The 23,170-nt window shown below is 46.3% G+C and overlaps 1 protein-coding gene across 2 annotated transcripts in view; it reads left to right on the top strand.

Moving 5' to 3' along the window:
• Positions 1 to 23,170, top strand: part of Pdgfra (platelet derived growth factor receptor alpha) — a 44,579-nt gene that overhangs the window by 4,509 nt on the left and 16,900 nt on the right. For both annotated transcript variants that reach the window (XM_038319274.1, XM_038319281.2), the window contains exons 2-12: positions 5,195 to 5,255; positions 6,552 to 6,869; positions 10,606 to 10,866; positions 11,443 to 11,573; positions 13,845 to 14,016; positions 14,109 to 14,298; positions 16,925 to 17,040; positions 18,644 to 18,770; positions 20,786 to 20,979; positions 21,674 to 21,768; positions 22,203 to 22,335. In XM_038319274.1, the coding sequence (XP_038175202.1) occupies positions 5,207 to 5,255; positions 6,552 to 6,869; positions 10,606 to 10,866; positions 11,443 to 11,573; positions 13,845 to 14,016; positions 14,109 to 14,298; positions 16,925 to 17,040; positions 18,644 to 18,770; positions 20,786 to 20,979; positions 21,674 to 21,768; positions 22,203 to 22,335 (1,786 nt within the window). In that variant the 5' untranslated portion in view covers positions 5,195 to 5,206. The remainder of the gene's footprint in view (positions 1 to 5,194; positions 5,256 to 6,551; positions 6,870 to 10,605; positions 10,867 to 11,442; positions 11,574 to 13,844; positions 14,017 to 14,108; positions 14,299 to 16,924; positions 17,041 to 18,643; positions 18,771 to 20,785; positions 20,980 to 21,673; positions 21,769 to 22,202; positions 22,336 to 23,170) is intronic.

Raw genomic sequence — 23,170 nt, 5'->3', positions numbered from 1 at the left:
CTTGGTCCCTCTCTGGGCAATGGTGATGATAGTAATGCTGATGTGATGCTGGCTATTATGCTTGTCCCTTACCGAATTCTCTTGAGGTCCCCAAGGGAATTTAAGCATTTTAGGCGACAGTTTTGTTATTTCTGCTTTCGTGCTTCGGAGTTTAACTGCAAGTCATCACGAAACCTAAAAGTGCAACCTAAGAGATTGTAAAAGTTGGGACATTTTTGGTCCGAATTGGTTTCAATGGCGCCTGCACCTCAGTGAACGTCAGGATGCTCGTTCTTGAGCCAACACTGCCATCTGCTGTCCATTCTGAAGAACTGCATATACCTCTAATTTGGCTTGGCAAACTCCAAATTGGCAAATCCCCCCCCCCCTCTCTCTCTCCGTCCCTCCCTCCCTCCCTCTTCTTCCCTCTGTTTCCATCTCTCTCTCTTTTAAATTTTATTTTCAGTGTTTGGGTGTATGCATATGAACCATGTTCATACTTGGTGCTTTCTGAGGCCAGAAGAGGTTGTCCTGGGGTCTGATTGGCCAAGTGAGTGCTGGGAATTGAATCCAGAGATCAGCCAGTGACTTTAACCAGTATCCCTTTTGCACTTGAGGAGCGCGAAGATGATTTTACTAATTTGTCTCTCCTATGAATCTGCAACAATCTCTGGAAGAACAGATATTCTTTTCCAGACGTTAAGTTTCCAACTTAATCTGTGGGCGGTGTGGGAGGCAGGTCTGGGGACGACATTCAGTCCCTTCAAATGCTAGGTGAGCACTGTACTACTGTACCCCAAGGCTTAATTGTTAATCTTTGGTTGGTTGGTTTGGTTTTTGAGACAGGGTTTCTATGTGTAGCTCTGGCTGTTCTGAAACTTGCTCTGTAGATCAGGCTGGCCTCTACAGAGATCCACCTGCCTCTGCCTCCCGAATGCTGGGTTTAAAGGCTTGGGCCACTACACCCAGCTCTAATCTTTTTAAATAATCTTAAATCTTTTTTTTTTGTTAAACGTTTACACTTATGTATTGAACAGTGTTTATGGAACAGATCTGTAGAGAGGTAGCAGGGTTTTTACCTTCCGCAAACCTAGTATGTGGGCTTGGTGATTTAAAGTCAGTGACCAAACTGTTCTATCCACTTAGCAACAATTTGGAGGAAGTGGTTCTTTATTCTCTCATAGCTACATAGCTAGTGCCAAAAATCCAGAAAGGTTTATGAACTCAGGCTGTCCCTTAAAATGCTTGTGGGTAAAAGTGTCCCAACCCCTCCCCCTCTCAGAATTTCTAACGATGTGCTCTGGCAGACCAAATACACCCTAGGCCTGGGCGGGGCGCAGGTCTTGGGAACTTCGGGCTAGAAAACCCAGAAGTTGCCACCAGGGAAGACCCATACTTAAGCTGCCTGAGCTGAAGTTCTGAGACTGAGTAAAGAGAGAGGGGAAAAACAAAACAACAAGATGTGTTATTTTCGTAGTTAGAATTAACTTAGAGCTGAAATGAGCCACGCCTCAGAAATCCGAGTCTTGAAGATCCCCAGCGGCTTTGGGGCTGAGAGTCCCCAGTGGTCTTTAATTGGGACAGGGTGGGGTGGGTTTCAGTGTCCAGTGGCTGTGCAGTGGAATCCAAGCCTTGTACCCTTGGTGTTAGGGAAGTTGGCTCCAGCTTCAGGGCAAGGGGCAGCAGCACTTCTGGAAGAAAGGCTTTTGAATTACTTGCAGCCTGTTTACTTTGCAACGTATCCTGTGGTCTCCGGTAAGAGAGGCACCTTCAGTGGTTTTCACTGTTGTTGGTACTGGCATGAGTGTGGTGGTGCCAGCCTGAAGCAGGAGGGTCTTGAGTTCAAGGTCAACCTGGCTTTGTGTGCTCGGGAGAACTAGAAAGGAAGAGAGGGGAGAAGGGTGGGCTGAGATAGTGGCTGCAATCAGGTTTGCTTCTGTATTTTTAGGACTGTATGCATTAGTTAATGTTACAGAATTGTCATGGTGATACCAGCAAGAGGTTCACATCCCCTTCCCCACTGGGCAGAAGATACAATTGTGGGGCCTCCAGTAAGAAGGAGTTAGAAGTTATGGCTGGCATCATCTGATACATCTTAGGCGTCTGCAGAGTCAAAGTACGCATCCAAGCATTTGAAATGAAACTATATGCGTTGGTCCTTTTAGGACACAGGGAGGCAAACAGACGAGCCAGGGAAGGATGGTTTAGCTTAGAGCTAAGACCAAAGTTCAGAGAGTTGATGGAGTGACAGCTGGGATCAGAAGCGCGATGTGATATGTCACATCTTCTGAAAAGGAATGTGACTAACAGGCTGGAGGTGAATCATGGCACCTCCCCGAGAGGTTATGGTTGCAATCTCATACTCTGGCTTGTTTCTCCAACTGCGACACGCTGTCGAGATCTGAATATGGAGGCTGGAGACGGAAGTCCAACGTGGAATGACGTGGGAGAAAGAAGCGATATTTATCTGTTTATTTATTTGTGATAAAGTCTCTTATAGCCCAGGCTAGCCTTGAAGTCTGGATCGTCATTCTCTTATCACTATGCCTCACTAATATATTATTTATTTTAAAAGTACATTTCTATATGTATTATTTGTGTGTGGGCCACAGTCCACATGTGGAGGCCAGAGGACAATTTGTGGGAGTTGGTTCTCTCCCTTTCCACCACTTGGGTCTTGTCTAACTCAGACCAACAGGCTTGATAGCTAGCATCTTTACTCACCTGAACATATCTCCTGTCCCATTAATGATTTTCTTTTTTAAAGAAATCTGTTATTCTAGCTGGGCGGTGGTGGCTCATGTCTTTAAACTAGAGAGGCAGAGGCAGGTGGATCTCTGAGTTTGAGGCCAGTCTGGTCTACAGAGTGAGTTTCAGGAAAGCCAGAGCTACACAGAGAAACCCTGTCTCAAAAACAAAACAAACCAGGCAGTGGTGGTACTCACCTTTAATCCCAGCACTCAGGAGGCAGAGACAGGTGAATCTCTGTGAGTTCGAGGCCAGCCTGGTCTACAAGAGCTAGTTCCAGAACAGGCTCCAAAGCTACAGAGAAACCCTGTCTCGAAAAACCAAACCAAACCAAAAAACAAAAGACAAAAAACAACAAAACAAAACCCAAACTCCCACTCCACCCCCCCAAATCTGTTATTCTTTCCTACAGAAGTGTTAATCCCCACTGCACTGACACACAGTGCTATGGGCCTCAGATTCTGCAATCACAGTTACTTCTATCTGTATGTCTGACCTGTGGATGTTTCAGACTGGGGGCTGTGAGGGAATGGCACTTGCAGGATGGGGAAAGACCAGTAAAAAGCCAAGATTTCCTGAGCTCTTCAGTCTGGGCAGCAAGCACAGGGAGTCTCTCTCCCACGTGGGTCTCTGTTTCCCACTGCGGGGTAGCCTTGCTACGGTTATTCATGGCTAGACCATCTGGGCTGCAGAAGAGTAACAGGGAGTGGCTGTTATCAGAGACGGAAGTTTGAAATCTCCAGCAAACACATGCGAATGTCCACTCTTTGCGTCTTTATCACCCTCTCAGAGGCCCTGTTTTCATTGCCCTCTTTGTACGCCAGTAAATCATCATCCCTGGCAGCAAGTGCACCCCGTATCTCGACACACAGGAGGAAATTTGCTGGAGCCTGGCTGGGGCAGAATGTTCTCAGAGCTTGCTCTTTCAGTGCGCCGAGTCCTTCTCTTGAGCTTAGTGGGGCTGGAAAGATCCATGGCTGGTAAGCCTCCCGGGAGAACTGCAGGATGCCATGCGAATGTGATAGAACCCCAGCCGGCAAGCTGGCGCTGGGAGCCGCTTTGAAGCTGGCTGAGTGTATTATCGGCAGGAGGTTGATATTGGTGTGTACAAACACACAGGCCCTTACTGCTAATTGTGGTAAATCAGGCAAACAGCCTGGCTCTGACCACCCCCCCTCCCCCCCCCCCCCCCCCCCCCCCGCCATGGCTGTCACCACAGCAGTTTGGAAACCCTACATCCTCCAGCACCTGCCAAGATCCTCAGAGACCATTAGGCCTGACGGCATCTTTCAAAAGTGCATTTGGTTCCCAACCCTGCAATTAGGTTTTCTAATAGTAGCATGCAGAGGAGAGGGGTCAGGAGCAGGCTGTATTGGGAAAGAGTGGGCACCCAAAGGCTGACCTTTCCAGATCCCTGGGAAGTGCTGGCCTGTTCGTCAACCAAAATTGGTGAGCTCCAGGTTCAGCCAGAGTGCTTGTCTCAAAAATAAATAAATAAATAAATAAAAACAGCGTAGAGCGATTGAGGAATATATCTGACATCAGCCTCTGGCTTCCACACACACCTGTACACACATGCACATGCATGAATATGTATGTGTACAGATGAATATGTATACACATGCATATACTCATACATTCACTCGTCTGCCCCTGGCTGTGTGGTTTCGGATCACTTGCTAAACTTTTGTGCCTCGCAGCAAGAAACTGTGAGAGGGGCAGACGGAAGTCTCCCTCTGTCGAGGGCCCTGTGGAGAAATTTCTAGGAAGGAGGTTTTCTATTCCCCAGAACTCGGTCTGCACAGACACTGCGTTCTTACCGCCACAATGAGTGATGTTCTTCATGTCTCCCGCAGTGATAGAATTAAAGGTGTTTCTCAAGTGTGCCAGGCCTCTCCTCCGTTCTCTTTAGTGGTCCTTCATTCATGTGCCTGCCCTGGGCTTTCCAAGCTTCTAATAGCCTGGCCATGTGTCCAGGTTCCACAAGAACACAGACTCTTGCACGCCCAGGTTCTTGCACGCCTTCGAGTTGTGGAGGCCACCTCGAAGCTACGTGGGTTAGTCTGCCTTGAAACCACATTTTATTGTCCAATTATTTGTTCCAGTCCGGGGAACTTTTCTGATTGTTGGAAGAATCAAACCCCCGATGAACCATGACATGAAGCAAGCGGCAGCCTGTGGGTGGCAGAAATTTCCCCCGATAAGATGCCGGGAAAGCCCATAGCATTTATTCCCCCCCCCCCATCTATCTGAGACAGTGTCTCCAGACCCTGGCACAACTTTGAGACTCTGCCAGTCTCTTTGGTACTTTACTCTTAGCCATCTTCCTGTATTAGCTGTTAACCTTAAGCTAGGACATGCTTCTGCTGAAATGGTACCTTTAAGACTTTCCATTGCGGGAGAGCCTGGCTTAATGGTGGCTTTCCATTTGACTAATGCTGTTTGTGTGGGCTTTTGTCTTTTGCAGTTCTCAGGAGCTATGGGGACCTCCCACCAGGCCTTCCTGGTCCTCAGCTGTCTCCTCACAGGTACGTAGCCCCACAAACATCCTGGTCCTCTTAACTCACTGTCCCAGGGAACTTAATGCTGATTTTCCGAGCTCCGTGGTTCTCCTCATCCACACATAGGCCCAAAGCGGGTGAGAAGAAACAAACAGTCCTCTGGGGTGACCAGGAACCTTTGGTGCCCTTCGCTGAGTGGCACTAATTCCATTTCGAAACAAGTGTCTCCTGTTAGGGGTCTGAGGGTTATGAATATTTTTGGCATTGAAATGTTTTCTGTATTTGCCCACCACTCTCTTCCTCTCCCCGGGATGGGCTTGCACTAAAGAAGAGTCTGATCAATTCGAGCATGTTGAAATAGAATAAACTCGGGCAATCTTTCACTAGGTTTTGTGACTCAAGCCTGTAATCCCAGCTACTTGGAGGCTGTAGGAGGAAGGTCATAAAGTTCAAGGTCAGCCAGGGCTACATAGTGAGACCCTTCCTTTAAAAAACAAAAAGTCAAAAGCGAGCGAGGGAGACACTCAGTGGTAGAGCACTCGCCTGCAACTCCTTACTTCTCGTCCATATGTTTATGTGTGGCCATATTACCCCATAGTTAGGCGCCGAGGGAAACTGGAGACCATTAGTTAATAATTAAGCCATAATGGGTCTCCTTTCACTCTATAGCCGAGGGACTGAAACTTGAAGCTTGGAGATGAATTTCATTGCCCCCCCCCCCCCGCTCCACTCCTGTGTTTTATTTCTTATTTGTGGATTTAAACTCATGCCTTCCTGCCTCGGCTTTTGGAAATCATTAGGGGAGATGGCGTGCCAGAAGACGGCAGTGCGGAAAGATGTGTGATTCTGGAGTGAGCCCAGAGTTCTTCCTCTGTGCGCTGTCTGCTCCATCTCTCTGCCCCTCTTCTCACATCTCCTGCCCACTTTTGTCTTTTTTTTTTTTTTTCCAAGGAAACCTTCTGCAGGGCATATGCACGATAAAGAAGCCATATGCGCTTGAGCTCCACCCACACTGGGATATTTTACGGTCACACATAAAAGTGTGAAATATGGAATTGGAATCAGACATCCTTTATTCATTTGAGTGTTTGGAGGGGTGAATCTGGGAGGTTTGGTGGGGCTGTTGAGGCCGTTGGAACACTTGCTGCTCTCAGCAGATGCGGTGGCTGTCATAATGGGGGGCCTTTCATGGGCATCCCAGAGAGACTGGGTTTCACGTAGAAATGGTCGTTGTTCATGCTACCACCACTGTGGCCGCTCTCAGTGCTCTGGCGAAGCCATCCTTTCTGGCTCACCCTATTCAATGGCTGTTTCTTTTTACAGGGCCGAGCCTCATCTTTTGCCAGCTCTTATTACCCTCCATCCTCCCAAACGAGAATGAGAAGGTTGTGCAGCTGAATTCCTCCTTTTCTCTGAGATGCTTCGGGGAGAGTGAAGTGAGCTGGCAGCACCCCATGTCTGAAGAAGAGGACCCCAACGTGGAAATCAGAAACGAGGAGAATAACAGCGGCCTCTTTGTGACGGTGCTGGAAGTGGTCAATGCCTCGGCGGCCCACACCGGATGGTACACTTGCTATTACAACCACACTCAGACGGAGGAGAGCGAGATCGAAGGCAGGCACATTTACATCTATGTTCCAGGTAAGGTGCAGGGCTCTCCTGCCCTGTCTAGGAGTCACTGTGTCACAGGTCATAAAACACGTAAAATTCATAAGTGTTTATTGCAGAGCAATTGGAAGACAGAAAACATTTTCTTTCCTTCATCCCTCTCTCCTCCTCCTCTCTCTCCGCTCACTGTCCCCCCCCCTCTTTTTCTCTATGAGCCAGAGGCAGACACTAGTGTCTCATGGTAGCTTGTTCCCTCTTTCACTGAGGCTGCATTAGCTTGGCAGCCAGCAAACCCAACCGGTCCTCCTGCCTCCTTCTTCCGCAGGGCTGAGGGTGTGGATTTTTACATAAGTGGTAGGGATTTGAACTCAGATCCTCACACTTGCCCAGCAAATGCTCTTCCTCACTGAGCCATCTCCTTAGCCCTATGCTTGTTTGTCTATCTGATTTTGGTTTTTGGAACTCTTGCTGTGTAGTTCTGGCTGTCTTAGAACGCTATGTAGTCCAGGCTCGCCCCCAGCTCACAGCAACCCTTCGGCTTCAGCCTCCTGAGTGCTGGAATTAAAGGCATGTGCTACCATGCTTAGCTTGTCTTTTTCTTTCCTCATTTTTTAAAGATAGGGTTTCCTATGTAGTCCAAACTGGCCCCGAACTATTGTCCTCTCGTCTCCCCTCCCGAATCTGAGTTATAGGCATGTGTGACCATACTCAGCTGTTTTGTTGTTGCTTTTGAGATGAGTTCTAGCTATGTTGCTCAGGATATCCTCAAACTGCCAGACTCAAGCAATCCTCCCGCCTCCACCTCTCAAGTAACTGAGACTACCCAAATTATAACCAGCAAAATATGTAAAATTAAATAAAGATCCTTTGCCCTTTCAAATCAAGACCAACCCATGGGAGGCTTGGAGAAATGGCTCGGGTGTTGGGAGCATTCACTGCTTTTGCAGAGGACCTAGATTTGGTTCCTGGCACCCACAAGACTGCATCAATCTGTTCCTCCTATGCCAGGAGACCAGCGCCCTCTCCTGGCTGCCACCAGCACTGCACACAGTGATGCCCCTACACACATACAGCTAAAATACTCATACATACAAATAAACAAATGCCATTTTAAAAAAGAAAGATTCTCCAGGTGGTGGTAGTGCATGCCTTTAATCAATCCCAGTGCTTGGGAGGCAGAGGCAGGTGGATCTCTGAGTTTGAGGCCAGCCTGGTCTACAGAGCAAGTTCCAGGACAGCCAGAGCCACATACAGAGAAAGAAACCCTGTCTTGAAAAGCCCCCCACCCCCGAAAAAAAACCAAAAACAAAAATACAAAAACTGGAAAGATTCGTGCCTGGGGATATAAGTCAGTGGCAGAGGCCTCCTAGGATGTGGAAGGCTGTGGATCTCGCCCAGAAAGAAGCATTTACTGTCAACATGTCAGAGCTTTCTTCATTTTGAAAATAGTCTGTACTATGGCATGTCTCTTATTGGTATGGTGCCAAAAAATCAAATGTAGTCATCTTATTTGGGTCAGTCAATGAAAAAAAAAAAACACTTGCAAGTGTTACCAGGCATCATGCCTGGTGTAGGAGACATGCTCAACAGGCAGGCCTCGCCTTGGATACTCACAATTCAGTAGGGTAGTTTCCAAACAGCAATTCAGCTTCAGATTTAACACAAATGTGCATTTGCTTTAGATGAGTTTTGTCGTTAACATTTAGGGGAATTTCCATGCTGATGATAGGATCTTGTGTCTGCTGAGAAACAGATGCCAAGATGGAAGTTATGCAAGGAGTTTTTGAGGGGCAAGGCCTCACAAAGGAGTGGGAAAGTCCTGCATGGTCCTGCTTGACTCTACCAGGTGGCTAGGGACTACAGCGCTGGGAAGGTGACCTTCTTGCCCATGACCTCAGTCACTGCTAGGAAGCCTTGCTGGGGGGGAATGTGACCTTAGGTTAGGAGGCCACCAGGCTAGGCTTTAGAAAGTTAAGTCTCTGTGGTTGGAGGGTGGTGATTTCTCCAGAACCCAGGCTTAGCTGACAGCTTGAGGCAGGTGGATTCGTCTACCACACACCTTGCCTTTGCTGGGAGCCTTTGCCGACCTATAACCATCAGTGTGTGTGTGTGTGTATGTGTGTGTGTGTGTGTGTGTGTGTGTATGTGATGCCTCCATGGATAACTGTACAAAGAAGGTTCCTGGTGTTCCCTCTATGTCATGCACATAGCCTTAGGGATATCAGTCTATCTATCTGAACTTGAACTCTTTGTTGGCAGGGTTCAAGAGTTTGGAACTCTGAACACAAATTGCAATGATGGGAATTTCAGTCCATTGCTGGGGAGTGGAAAGAGCTTTGGGATTACAGGCAGGCTTCCCTGCCCACCCTGCTTCCACTACGTGCACATGGGTGCCAGACATCTGAATTCTGGTCCTCATGCTTGCCTGGCAAGCATTTTACCTGCTAAGTAAAATATTACTTATCTCCAGCCCTGGCATGTCTTTTCTAACAATGAGAAAAGATTTTTTTGTGTGTGTGTGTGAAAAGGGCAGATATATATTTAGAATGTCACTTTAATGCCACACAGATGATGATCAAACTAATAATAATTTTAATAATGATAATAAGAACACATTAGTTCCTTTAGTTTTTTTGTTATTGTTGTTGTTTTGTTTGTTTGTTTTTTCAATCCCGGAGGACTTTCTCCATGCTGTAAACATAACGGACTGTGGGCTTGTTAAAAGTGGTTCCTGAGGTTTCAGTCTGCCTAAACTAGTCTGGATTTTTTTCCAGTTCCCACCTCCAGTACAAACACCACCTGACGGGCTCCTGTGTTGTTCTCCCATGTCACCGTCTCCTGGGGAGTTATAAAGCTGGGCAGCTGATGCTTGACACTTTGTACTTCTTACCACAGTGGCTAACCAGAGACTTTGCCAAGAAGGGCTCGGGCTGTGGAATTCCCCACACTGGGGATGAAGCCCAGCATCTTTGGATGGCTAAGGGCATACTTTGCCCCACTCCCTGAATCCCACCCCACCCACAGCCTGTTTTTTTTTTTTTTATTTCCTGAGAGATTATTTTTAACAGATATCTGTGCTACTTGTCAATGGTACCAGCTATAGGCAGTATGGGTTTCTAAGAACAGTTCATAAGATAAGAAGTATGGCTGGACAAGGTAGCAGACACCTATAATCCGGCACTAGAAAAGTTGAGGCAGGAGGATGGTGGGATCATGAGCGCAGGATCAGCAAGGCTACTCTGGGTCATTTAACATGTTCCAGTTCAGACTGGGAAACACGGCAGTACCTTATCTCAAACAAAACAAAACACACAAGAATGCAAAATTATATAAATAAATAAATAAATAAAAGAAACAAGGATTATAATAGGTCTCTTAATTTTCAAAAATTTGATTTGACTTTCTGGATGGTATTTCTAATTATCATTGTTGCTATTTAGTTATTGTTGTTTGATTTTAAAGTTACCTTCAGCTTGTCAAAATAGCTAATGTTGGTGGCATGACTCTTAGATGTTTGTGCTGAGGTGGCATTCTTACCTAGCAAGGGTAATGCCAGGCTGGGGGTGTAATTCAGTGGCAGAGCACTTGTCTAGCTTGTGTGAGCCTCTGAGTTGTTTCCCTAGCACCACCAACCCAATTAATAATAATAATAATAATAATAATAATAATAAACAACGATGATAATGGCAATGGGACACCTTTTTTGTGTATGTGTGTAAGAAAGAAATGACACTCTAACAAATTCTTCTTTCTCTCCTTACAATCACAGACCCAGACATGGCCTTTGTGCCTCTAGGGATGACAGATTCTTTAGTCATCGTGGAAGAGGACGATTCTGCCATCATCCCTTGTCGCACCACAGATCCGGAGACTCAAGTAACCTTGCACAATAATGGTAGGCAGGTGCTGGCCTCTTACGACAGCAGGCAGGGTTTCAACGGGACCTTCAGTGTGGGGCCATACATCTGTGAGGCCACTGTCAGAGGAAGGACGTTCAAGACCGGCGAATTCAACGTTTATGCTTTGAAAGGTACTTTCCCCTCTTTAAATGAGAGCAACGGGCAAACGAGGCTTTTCAGTTTGATGGTAGTCACTGGCAATGGAGACCTGGTTCCCGTTGAGGAATTTAAGACTCCTCTTTTACTATACAATGTGCCTGACCTCTGTAGCTATAATAATACAGGCTTAGAAGTCAGCACAGGCTGAGCTTGCTTATACGTGGAAGATTGCATGCTCCATGGAAAATACCGCAAGGAATTTTTTTCTTGCATAAGCCTCTTACTATTTGATTCGCATTCTTGCCTACAGAGCCCAAAGAAATAAACATCCACCCCGGGAGGTTGGAGGCCTAGATTAATTTCAGCAACTTAAGAATGAAGTGATTGCAGTTTTGAAGGAAGACTGTAGTTAAAGGGGCGAACCTTCTTCCCTTTGACGTGAGGGGCGAGTCAGACGGGCAAAGTCTATTGCACGTTGGGGGCTGGAGTGGAAGATTTTAGGGAGGTCTTTACATAGACATGGGGGCAGAGGCAAGAAAACCGAACTCAGCCACAGGTCTGCTCTGAGATCCTAACTATGCCGGATTTCCTCTGTCATTTCACTAAAGCAACGTCAGAACTGAATCTGGAGATGGAAGCACGCCAAACCGTGTATAAGTCAGGGGAAACGATTGTGGTGACCTGTGCTGTCTTTAACAATGAGGTGGTTGACCTTCAGTGGACGTACCCTGGAGAAGTGGTAGGTACCCCCGGGTACAGAGTGCATGGGGCCAACACAGCAGGACTTAAAATGTTTCTCACCAATGGGCACATTCCCGAGCTTCTCTTCCAACTGGACAGCAAGCACATTTGACTCGAGGGCCTTTACTTTTTCTCAACCGGGGAGTCTTTGAGATGACCATAAAGGGCCAGGGTGTTTACAATGTACAGACTCCCCTTGAGAAGTCAGAAACAAATAGGAATGTTCTGTGACTATAACACAACAATTAAAATGTTAGAAAAGCAAGAAATGCCTGGATTTAAAATATTTGCTCATGGTGGGGGTAGTCATGCATCTTTATTGTCTTGACTCACACGCCTTGGGGTTTTGAGGCATCTGATAGTGTTGCTAGGCATTTGTGTTATTATGGTCTGTAGTCATCAAGCTGGGCAACAGCTCACCAGAACGTATTCCTTCTGTCTAACTGGAGCTTTGCATAACGTCTCATTTATTCTGATGGCTGTAGTGAGTATGTAAGAGCAGTGTATGAAGATATGGAACCTAACACAGAAATGGTGTTTATTACTGTGGATGGGGGCCTCACAGGGAACAAAATACACGCATACAATTCTATATGAACAAACCCATGTGTCAATCATATGTATCATACATGTATTTTTCTTTCCTCCCTACTCTTGAGTTGTAAATTTCTGTATCCTGATCTTTTTGTCATTGGACAACTTTGCTTCCTGCTCGTCTTTTCTGCTCCAAGCTTTTGTTGGCTCTGCTTGCCTCCTGATCGGCCTTCTAAATTATCATTCATTATCGGTGTCTGTGGGAGGCAGCATCTGTGACACCTCACGGGTGTGGAGGTCAGAGGAGTCAGTTCTCTGCTTCTGCCTTTAAGTGGGTTCCGGGGCTTGAACTCAGGTTTCCAGGCTTGCATGGCGGGTGCCTTCACTCACTGAGTTATCTGGCCCAGCTGGGTTGGGTGTTCTGCAATCAGACGATCTGACTACATGCATTGAGGAAGACTCACTGTCTGTTCACCTACTCCTCGCACCGGAAGGTGATTGGATACTTTTTTTCATCCTAGATGGCTTTTAATCCTTAAAACATAAAACTTCTTTTTAGGCTGGGTGGGTGGTGGTGCCCGCCTTTATTCCCAGCACTTTCAGGCGGATCTCTGTGAGTTCAAGGGCAAGCCTAGTCTATACAGAGAGATCCAGAATGGCTAAGGCTATTATACAGAGAAACCCTGCCTCCAAACACACAACAACACAACAACAACAACAACACAACAACAACAACAACACAACAACAACAACAACACAACAACAACAGCTCCTTCTTTTCATTTATAAGAGATAGAGAATTCTTCAGCAGAAACACAAGATATTTGGCCCACAAGTACATAAAATGTTGAAACACATTTGTTTCCACAAGTATTGAAAGTTTCTTTTTGGAATTTTGTAAAATACAGGGGTGGGGTGCACAGGGAGACCTGCTTCTCTGAGCAGCACCGTTGTCAGATTTCAGACAAATCCTTTCCAAATTTTCATACATAGATAAATATTTATCAGTATTATTCTTCCAACCTAGTCTGTTTTAGCCACACCCCAAGTGGATAGTATAGACAATTTAATCAGATCATTGACTATCCTTCTATTTATTTTTCTTAAAAAGATGTTCTGCAATGTTGGTGACTGAACCCAGCATCTCATAAGTACTGAGCACGTGATTCATGGCTAAGCTACTGCCCCAGCCCATTTTTGTTTTGTTTTGATTTGATTTTTTTCAAGACAGGGTTTCTCTGCAGCTTTGGAGCCTGTCCTGGAAACTCTTGTAGATTAGGCTGACCTCAAACTCACAGAGATCCACCTGCCTCTGCTTCCCGAGTACTGGGATTAAAGGCGTGCAACACCACTGCCTGGCTCCGGCTTGATTTTAAAAATTTCTGCTTGTCTTTTGTTTTCTGGGGCTTACTCTATAGTCCAGGCTGGCTTAGAATTTACTGCATAGGTCAGGCTGGCTTCCGCCTCGGGGGAATAGTGCTGCTTCAGTTTCCCACATGCTGGATTAGAGCTGTGATCTACCTACCACACCTCTATTATCATTTTAGAGCAAAATTGCCAAGTACAGCAAATCCTACGTAACCCCTGCTCCCACTACGCTTACCCTCCCCATTGCCAAGCCTCCCAGGGCGTGGACCTCGCTCAGAACCGATGAGTCCACTTACATCATGAGTCATATTAGGGCTCACTCTGGAAGGAGCTTTCCAAACGTTAGTTTTCTTGTGTGCCACTGCAGAGAAACAAGGGTGTCACCATGCTGGAGGAGATCAAACTCCCATCCATCAAACTGGTGTACACTTTGACGGTCCCCAAGGCCACGGTGAAAGACAGCGGAGATTACGAATGTGCTGCCCGACAGGCCACCAAGGAGGTCAAAGAAATGAAGAAAGTCACCATTTCTGTCCACGGTACCATACTATTTTCTTACATACCAGTCGCTCCCTGTACTTGGGATCCGTATGCAGTGGTTATTCTGTAATGGGAACTCTTGCTTGTCCAGAGAAAGGTTTTGTGGAGATCAAGCCCACCTTTGGCCAGATGGAAACTGTCAACTTGCATCAGGTCAGAGAGTTCGTGGTGGAGGTGCAGGCCTACCCCACTCCCAGGATATCTTGGCTGAAGGACAACTCGACTCTGATTGAGAATCTCACTGAGATCACCACCGACGTGCAGAAGAGCCAGGAAACGAGGTAAAGGGAGCTTTCAAAGGTCGCTTCTGTCTTCTAAAAAGAGGTTGGCGTGTGCCCGAGTACCCAGACTGAACGTCAGCCTTCCAGATATAAGCTAGGACAGGTTCACAGTCCCATGTTAATCACGCTTTCGTCACACATGAGTGATAGCGTTGCGGCCTGACGAACACACATAGATAAGGTAAAATGGAAGGAAAGGACTCAAAGGCTCTGTCCTCCAGTGAAAAGCAGCATACCAGATCTAGTTAAAAGGGAAGGAAAGATGGGAGAACTGGATGTGCTTGTTTGGACTCCATAGAATCCTTGGTGCTCATCATCTTTCAACAGACGTATGGACTGATTCCACTTGGGAGGGAATTTACATTGTAAACCTACCTGTAACAAATGGCATTACTTGGAGTACATTCGCCCCAATCCAGTGGGGAAATAAGAGTGGAGTCTAGCTGGGCAGTGGTGGAACACGCTAGCACTTGGGAGGTGGAGGCAGGCGGATCTCTGTGAGTTCGAGACTGGCCTGGTCTGCAGAGTGAGTTCCAGGACAGGCTCAAAGCTATAAAGAGAAACCCTGTCAAAAAGAAAAAGAAAAGAAAAAGGAAAAAAGAAAAAGGAGTCTGATTAAGTTTGAGTCATGGAGTCATTTGGGCCCTGGGTGATTGGCAGGTTCTGTCATCGCTTAAGCAGTGTTGCCTTCCCTTGCTCCTGATGCTGTCCATCAGCCCTGGGTCTCTTGTGTCTTTTGCATGCTAGGCAAGCCCTCTACTGTCGGGGACCCCAATTTCTCTTCAGTTTCGAGTTATGAGGAGAATCCGGGAGCCAGAGGGCAAAGCTTTGGTTTGTTTGAGATAGGGTCTCTAGCCAAAGCTGACCTTAAACTTTCAACAATCCTCCTGTCTCACACCATCACCATCATTTATGCCTCAGCAATGCTTAAGCATGCATGGGCAGCCCGTTGTGGTGGTTCTTTAGTTGTTGCTATCCCGGACAGTCTTAGATGCTTGTGTTATTATCACAGCCTTTAGGGTTCTAGGTGTGGACCACTGCACCATTTAAAGTAGTTATGCTTCTGGCTGTTGTTGTTGTTATTATTATTAATGTTTGTTTACCTGGGATAGGGTCTTGCTATGTAGTGATGCCTGGCCTCAAAATCATAGTGACTCTCATGCCCCAGCTTGCGAGTGCTGGGAGACAGGGTCACCCGGCACAGCTGACATTTCATGTGCATCTGAGCAGGACTCCCAGGCTCTGATAAAGAGCTTTGGCAAGAAGGCAGGCATGCCAGGGGAGTGGCTTTGGAAAGTTGCTTGCTAATGTGATTGTAGAATCCTTCAGCCCTTAGTCTTTTGTTTCCTGGGTGGGTCAGGCAGCACAAGGTGAGTGGAGTTTCTGGCTCCATGGAGCCTAAAACCAGTGAACCCACTGGCTTTCTTGCTAACCAAGTGTAAGTATGAATGGCCTGGATCATTTTGCTGTCCACAGTTGGGTGTGTGTGGGCGGCCTCTAAGGAAATCCAATCCTGAAGCCAATCTTGTAGCGGCCAGAGAGAGAAAGCTAGCATAGCCTGCTTCTGTACCGGTTCCGCACTTGCCATGTAGTTTGGAGCCCATGAAATGCTTTTCCACATTTAAAGACTGTTGAATGAACTCACAGCTTGAGTGCTCTGTGTGCACAATTACCACCCCCGCACGCGCGCACGCGCGCGCGCACACACACACACACACACACGTTTGTTTGTTTGTTTTGTTTTTTTTGGTTTTTGGTGTTTGGTTTTTTTCAAGACAGGGTTTCTCTGTAGCTTTGGAGTCTGTCCTGGAACTAGCTCTTGTAGACCAGGCTGGCCTCGAACTCACAGAGATCCTCCTGCTTTGCCTCCTGAGTGCTGGGATTAAAGGTATGCACTACCATCTCCTGGCTAATTATCATATTTTATACGTAAGGAAAGGGAGGCAGAGAAAGTCCAATAATTTCCAGCTGTTTTTGTGTGTTTTATAATGACAGACAAATGTGAAAATACTGTATACACACACACACACACACACACACACACACATGAATTCAAATGCAGGCAAACATACCTATAAGTCAGAGGACAATTTTGGGGAGTCCATTGTTGCCTTGTACCTTGTTGAAGCAGGGTCTCTTGTTGCTGTCACTGTGCTGAATATTCCAGGCTAGCTATCCCGAGAGCTTTAGGACAATTCTCCTGTCTCCTCTGATCTCACACGGGAGTGCTGGGGTTGTAGGTGGGTATCTCTGCACCTGATCTTTTGACGTAGGTTCTGGGGATCGAATTCATGCCATCAGGCTGGAGCAACAAGCAGTTTTACCAATGGAGCCATCTTAAGTGTTTTTATTTTAAAAGGCCTTGTTTATTTTCGTTTAGAAATGAGGTCTTGCCAGAATTGGTAGCTCCTGGAGGTGGCTTATTCAAAATGCTTGGTTTTTTATTAGTTATGAATGAGCCTTTTGGTGTGTGGAAGCCAGATCAAGAATTCTAGAAAAGACACTGACATTAACAAGAAAAAAGAGACTTTTTTTTCCCGGAAATAAAATTTCTAAGACTGCAGTTGTTGAACAATTGGCGTTTATTTGGCTACTGCTTATTAAAATAAAGTTCTCTTCTCTTAAGATATCAAAGCAAATTAAAGTTGATCCGGGCCAAGGAAGAAGACAGCGGCCATTACACCATCATAGTTCAAAATGACGACGACGTCAAGAGTTACACGTTTGAGCTGTCAACTCTGGGTATGTAGAAGTCACGTAAAGGTCACGCTTTCTCAGGGCTGACTGTCCACCAACGACATCCTGACTCTTCTCTTCACAGCCTTGGAGAAAAGCAAGGCCTGAGGGTGGCAGCGGGGACGGAACATGGCGCATGTCGGGGCCATGTGGTCGCGCCTGCCGATGCAGGTCTGGTTTGAGCATTTTTAACCCGAGAGTCGGAAATGCTCCGAAATCTGAGACGTTATTTTTTTATCATGGAAGGAGGCAAGATAGGGGGCTAAGTGTGTAGCCCAGGCTAGCCCTGGAATAGTGCTTGCCTCAGCCTCCCCAGTGCTGAGTCCAGACATTTGCCTCCACATGGGGCTTAAAATCTGAAACTTTCTGAGTGTTTACCTGACGTCACAAGTAGAAAATCCTGACCTGACGTCTTGTGACAGGTCGGAAAATATTTAGGCGTATAAAAATATTGTCAATAAAAAAAATTAAAATTACTGCCTGGCTGTGTGTGTAAGGGGTGTATGGAGGTATAAATGAATTACATACTTAGACTGAGGCCTTCCCTAAGACATCTCATGAGGACCCAACTTCTGAAAATGTCTGAAATCTAAAACTCTTTTGGAGAGAAAAAAAAATTGTCCTGAGGAATTTTTTTTTTTTTTTTTGGTTTTTTTCGAGACAGGGTTTCCCTGTAGTTTCTAGAGCCTGTCCTGGAACTAGCTCTTGTAGACCAGGCTGGCCTCGAACTCAGAGATCCGCCTGCCTCTGCCTCCTGAGTGCTGGGATTAAAGGCGTGCACCACCACTGTCCAGCTGAGGAAAAGTTTTTAATTAAAGTATGTATTATTTAGTTTAAATTTTTTGTTTAGTTTAGTTTTTAATATTTATTTTAAAGTATTTATTTAGTTTAAATTATTTACTTTAAATTCAAGTATGTAAAAGTAAATTAAAGATGTATATTTTCCAGCTTATTATTATTACTTGGTGATGGAACCCCATGTTTTAAAAAACAAGTCAAGGTGCTGGGGAGATTTCTCATAGGCAAAGAACACCTCCTGCTCTTGCAGAGGACCGAGGTTAGGTCTCAGCACCCACATGGTGGCTCACAACCACCTGTAAATCCAGTTCCAGGCTGTCCAATATCCTCTTTGTCCTCCATAGGCCCCAGACAGGCATGTAGTGTACATACAAACATTCTGGCCAAACATTTGCCTGTCTCTAACTTATTTGACTACAAGTTGGCAAAAGGATCTTTAAAATCTAGTGATGTCCCACGGGTGCATTTGGGTGAAGGCTGCTTGACTCGGTGCTTTTGTCAAATTCATTAGTTAAATCCGCAGTGCATAAATAGCTGGAGGGTCCTCTTTGCCTTCCCAGCTGATGCACTTCCTCCTCCCCTCAGTCCAGCCCCCAAACCATCCAGGCACAAAGCTCACAGATGCTCATACTGGAGCAGCTACTACCTGAGCAGGTCTGTTCGAGCTGGAGCGTTTCTTTCTGTCTTACCCAGCGGGTAAGATTACCCTTCAGGATCATGTCTGAACTCGTGGGAACATCTCTTGGAGGGATGTCCCTCCATGGCCAGGGGCAAGAATGGCGCAGCTCTGACTTCTCCCTTCCTCTTGCAGTTCCTGCCTCCATCCTGGAGCTTGTGGATGACCACCATGGCTCTGGTGGGGGACAGACTGTGAGGTGCACAGCGGAAGGGACACCTCTCCCGGACATCGAGTGGATGATCTGCAAGGATATTAAGAAGTATGGAAACCAGAGCTCCCTATTCGTGTCTGCTCAGAATGTTTCTTTCATGACATGAGGGACCTCAAGTGCATTTTAGTTCTTTGGTTGACCCCTTTTGTATTTGTGATTCCTCCTTGGCCCACAGCTTTTATTACTTACAAACTATACCATAGGGTTCTGAAAGTAGATTCCATCTGTGCGTGTGTGTGTGTGTGTGTGCCTGTGCATGCACACGTATGCACACACACATGAATGTGTGTCTTCAGAGGGCCTTTATTTTTCCCTTTGAATACCCTTTATCTATTTCTCTCTTTTTAAAAATAGTTTATTTATTTTTCTTTTATGTGCATTGGTATTTTGCCTGCGTTTATATCTGTGTGAGGGTGTCAGATCTTTGAGTTACAGACAGCTGTGAGCTGCCACTTGAGGGCTGGGAATTGAACCCAGGTCCTCTGGAAGAACAGCCAGTGCTCCTAACCACTGAACCATCTCTTTAGTCCTTTATTTCTCTTTTAGAACTGTCTCGAATGTGAAGACCAGAAGAATTTTAAAAACTACTGCTATTCAGTGATTTTAATTGCACCAGCCTGTATTTTTAGCTCGGTCTGATTAATGAGACAAGGTCTCACTATGCAGCCCAGTTTGACCTTGAACGCAACACCTTCTTGCTTTTCCCTCCCGAGGTTTGGGGTCACAGTGTGTACTACCACCCCTGGCCAACTCGCGTTTCTGATTTGGTCAACTTGGTTTTGGTGGCTAGACTAGCATACGAACAGAAGTGTGAGCAGTGGGTGCTGGGAACAACTGTGGTCCTCTATGAGAGTAGTATGAGCTCTTTAGTGCCAAGCTGTCTGTCCAGTCCCTCCTCTGCCTTCTTATGTGGGCCCATGAACTGTGTGTTCACACTTAACCCCTTGGCAACTAGCTGTGTTTAGAATGCTTTAGGTTCACCTTTGTGGAAGGCTGAGGTTTTTGCTCCCACCTTACCCAGGGCTGTGGGGCGATCAGGGTGCTGGAATCTCTAGTTGAATAACTTAATCCAGAAGATCACTGCAGCCCTAGGGACCCCTTAGAAGCTCTCCCTGGGGCTGGTGATGAGAAGAAAGGGTGGTTTTTTTAAATTGATTTTTATTGAGCTCTACATTTTTCTCTGCTCCCCTCCCTGCCTCTCCGAGCCTCCACTTCAACCCTTTCCCAAGGTCCCCATACTTCCAATTTACTTAGGAGATCTTGTCTTTTTTTTACTTCCCATATAGATTAGATCCTCATTGTTGTCTAGGTTCTCTGGAATTGTGATTTGTAGGCTGATTTTCTTTGAGTTATGTTTAAAAACCACTTATGAGTGAGTACATATGATAATTTTCTGTGTCTGGGTTACCTCACTCAAAATGATGTTTTTTAGCTCTATCCATATGCCTGCAAATTTCAAGATCTCATTATTTTTTTCTGCTGTGTAGTACTCCATTGTGTAAATGTACCACATTTTCCTTATACATTCATCCATGGGGGGGCATTTAGGCTGTTTCCAGGTTCTGGTTATGACAAACAAAGCTGCTATGAACATAGTTGAGCACATGTCCCTGTGGCATGGTTGAGCATCCTTTGGATATAGACCCAAAAGTGGTATTGCTGGGTCTTGAGGAAGGTTGTTTCCTAATTTTCTGAGAAATTGCTACACTGATATCCAAAGGGGCTGTACCAGCTTGCACTCCCACCAGCAATGCAGGAGTGTTTGGAAGGGTGTTTTTGAAGGAGCTGGGAATTGGGATTATGAGACGGTTTTGATGTTATCTTTAGAGTTTGCTCACAGGTTCAAGATTTTGGATTGTTAGTTGTATTTCGTCGACTGTATCTGCCTCTTCACAAATTTAGTTATTGTGTGAGATTGCTCCTCTTGAGCAGGTGCACATGAACTTTAAAGAAAACAAACCTGTTGGCCACCCCCAAAAGTGTGCAGAACAGAAATATGAAAGGGTCCCTGGTCTTTGTGACCCATGGCAATCAGATCTCCACTTCTGCCGTGTTCTCTCTAGATGCAATAATGATACTTCCTGGACAAGTTTGGCCAGCAATGTCTCAAACATCATCACAGAGTTCCACCGCCGAGGCAGGAGTGCTGTGGAGGGGCGAGTGTCCTTTGCCAAAGTGGAAGAGACCATCGCAGTTCGATGCCTGGCAAAGAATAACCTTGGCACTGGGAACCGAGAGCTGAAGCTGGTGGCTCCCAGTGAGTTTCTCAGTAGGCAGGACAACTCCAGGTCACCAGCCCAGCCCTGTCTTCCTCAGGTGGGATGTGGAATCCCAAACAGGGGTCACATAGTAATGAAGGTCCCAGGACAGACATTCCGCCCTGTCTGCGCTTGAGGCCTTAGTCTGGCTGGCAGGCCCTTCCATTTGCAGCGGCTGTGGACATTTTGGTTTGTCAAGCACAGCATAGCTACTAAGCCTCTCTATTGGTGTCGGGATGCAAAATGAGGAAGAAGAATTTTTTTTTTTGTCTCTTAGAGCAGCGGAGTTGGGTTGGAGTCTTCCAGAGACACAAATGAAGGAATGGAGCCGAAAGACAGGAACAAAAGGCACAATGCCATGGTTAAATCCACTTTACCATGAAGCTTATGAGGTGGCTGTTTTCTGCCAATGAAGTCGCTCCCAGTTCACCCAGTCTTCATTGTCTCTATTCAAATTGTCCAAAAGGGGCTCCTTGGAGGATCTTTGGAAAAACTGTTTTGTCCCAGGGAAGAATCACATTTCATTCAGGAGCACACGTGTTTGAGAGGTGGTATTGGCTGTCCCTAAAGGGAGCCATGGAGCCTGGGCACTTCCCTGCCAGCAGTAAGACAGTCCCAGTCAGGCTCAATCCCTTTCTTTTCACTCCTGAGTAACTGAGGAAATTCTCCACTGCATCTCTCTCTTGTCCCCAGCCCTGCGTTCTGAGCTCACGGTGGCGGCGGCGGTGCTGGTGCTGTTGGTGATTGTCATCGTCTCTCTCATTGTCCTGGTTGTCATCTGGAAGCAGGTGAGTCTTTGGAGCCATTAGAACAGCAACAGCTGCCTCTTTCAGTGTTTGGTTCAGAGAAGGGGCTTTTGGTAATTACATGTATGGTGGACTATGTTAAATACATGTGTGGTGGATGACTGTGTTAGAAGCATGTACAGTGGATGATTGTGTTAGATACATGTGTGGGGGGCACTGGACACTGTGTTAGATACATGTTTGGTGGACAGTGTGTTAGATACATGTGTGAATGACGACCATGTCACGTGCATGTGTGGTGGACTATGTTAGATGCATGTATAGTGGACAGTGGTAGATACCTGTGTGGTGGTGGTGTCAGGCACACGTGTGGGGAACCATGCTCGTCCTTCCTGGGTCCAGTCCCTTTGGTTCTGCAAGGAGGCTTGGTGCCTCCAGACTGGTAACTCACCAGTTACCTGCCCTGGTCATTACAGAAGCCACGCTATGAGATTCGCTGGAGAGTCATTGAGTCTATCAGCCCCGACGGACATGAGTATATTTACGTGGATCCGATGCAGCTGCCTTACGACTCCAGATGGGAGTTCCCGAGGGATGGGCTAGTGCTTGGTAAGTTCCTGTGAGGGCCACCTCTCGGGACCCCAGCGTCACCTACTCAGCTTTGCTGGTTATAGCCTGGGGAGATTAGGGACTTGAACCTTGCCCGGTAGAAAATTTGCACACAGGCCTGGGTGTGGTGGCTCACTCTCTTCACCTCACCTTTGGGGAGGCTGAAGAAGGAGGACTATGAGTTCCAGGCTAGCCTGGGCTACATAGCCATCTTGAGCATGAGCTCATTAGGCCTGAGAAGGGGAAGTCAAGGTTGAAAGCTGTCTAGTCTATGTGATAGTCAGATTCTATCCCCAGAACTGAAAAAGGGCAGAATTAACTGGGCTCGGTAGTGTACAGCCACAGTTATGTAGCTGGGTAGTACATACCTAGAGGGAGCTGGAGGCAGAAAACTCACGAGTTCAATGTCATCTGAGCTACATAGTGGGTTTCAGGCCAGCTTGGGCTACATGAGACCCACTATCAAAATATCAAAAGGAAAGAAACTCTTAATTGTGTCTTTGGAATGATTTTGGCTTGGCAAAGATATCACGATATAAAATAAAATGAATTTCTGTGACTAGAAAGGACTAGCTGGGGAGTGAGGTGACTCGGTGTGCTGAGCTCCATTCCAAGGAATCATAAAATTCTTCTTCGTATGAATGCAATGTAGGATGTAATGCTACTGTCATGGTTCATGACTGTAATCCCATCCAGGCAAGAGGATTTCGAGTTCAAGGTCATCCTTAGCTACATAGTGAGTTTGAAACCAGTCTGGGCTACATGAGATCCTGTCTCAAAAACCCGAATCAACCCCCTCCTATCTACACACACAGACACACACAGACACACACAC

This window comes from Arvicola amphibius, chromosome 1 (assembly GCF_903992535.2).
Source record: "Arvicola amphibius chromosome 1, mArvAmp1.2, whole genome shotgun sequence".
Lineage (NCBI taxonomy): Eukaryota > Metazoa > Chordata > Mammalia > Rodentia > Cricetidae > Arvicola > Arvicola amphibius.
Note: the sequence above shows the minus strand (reverse complement) of the source record. Positions and strands in the feature narration are given on the sequence as shown.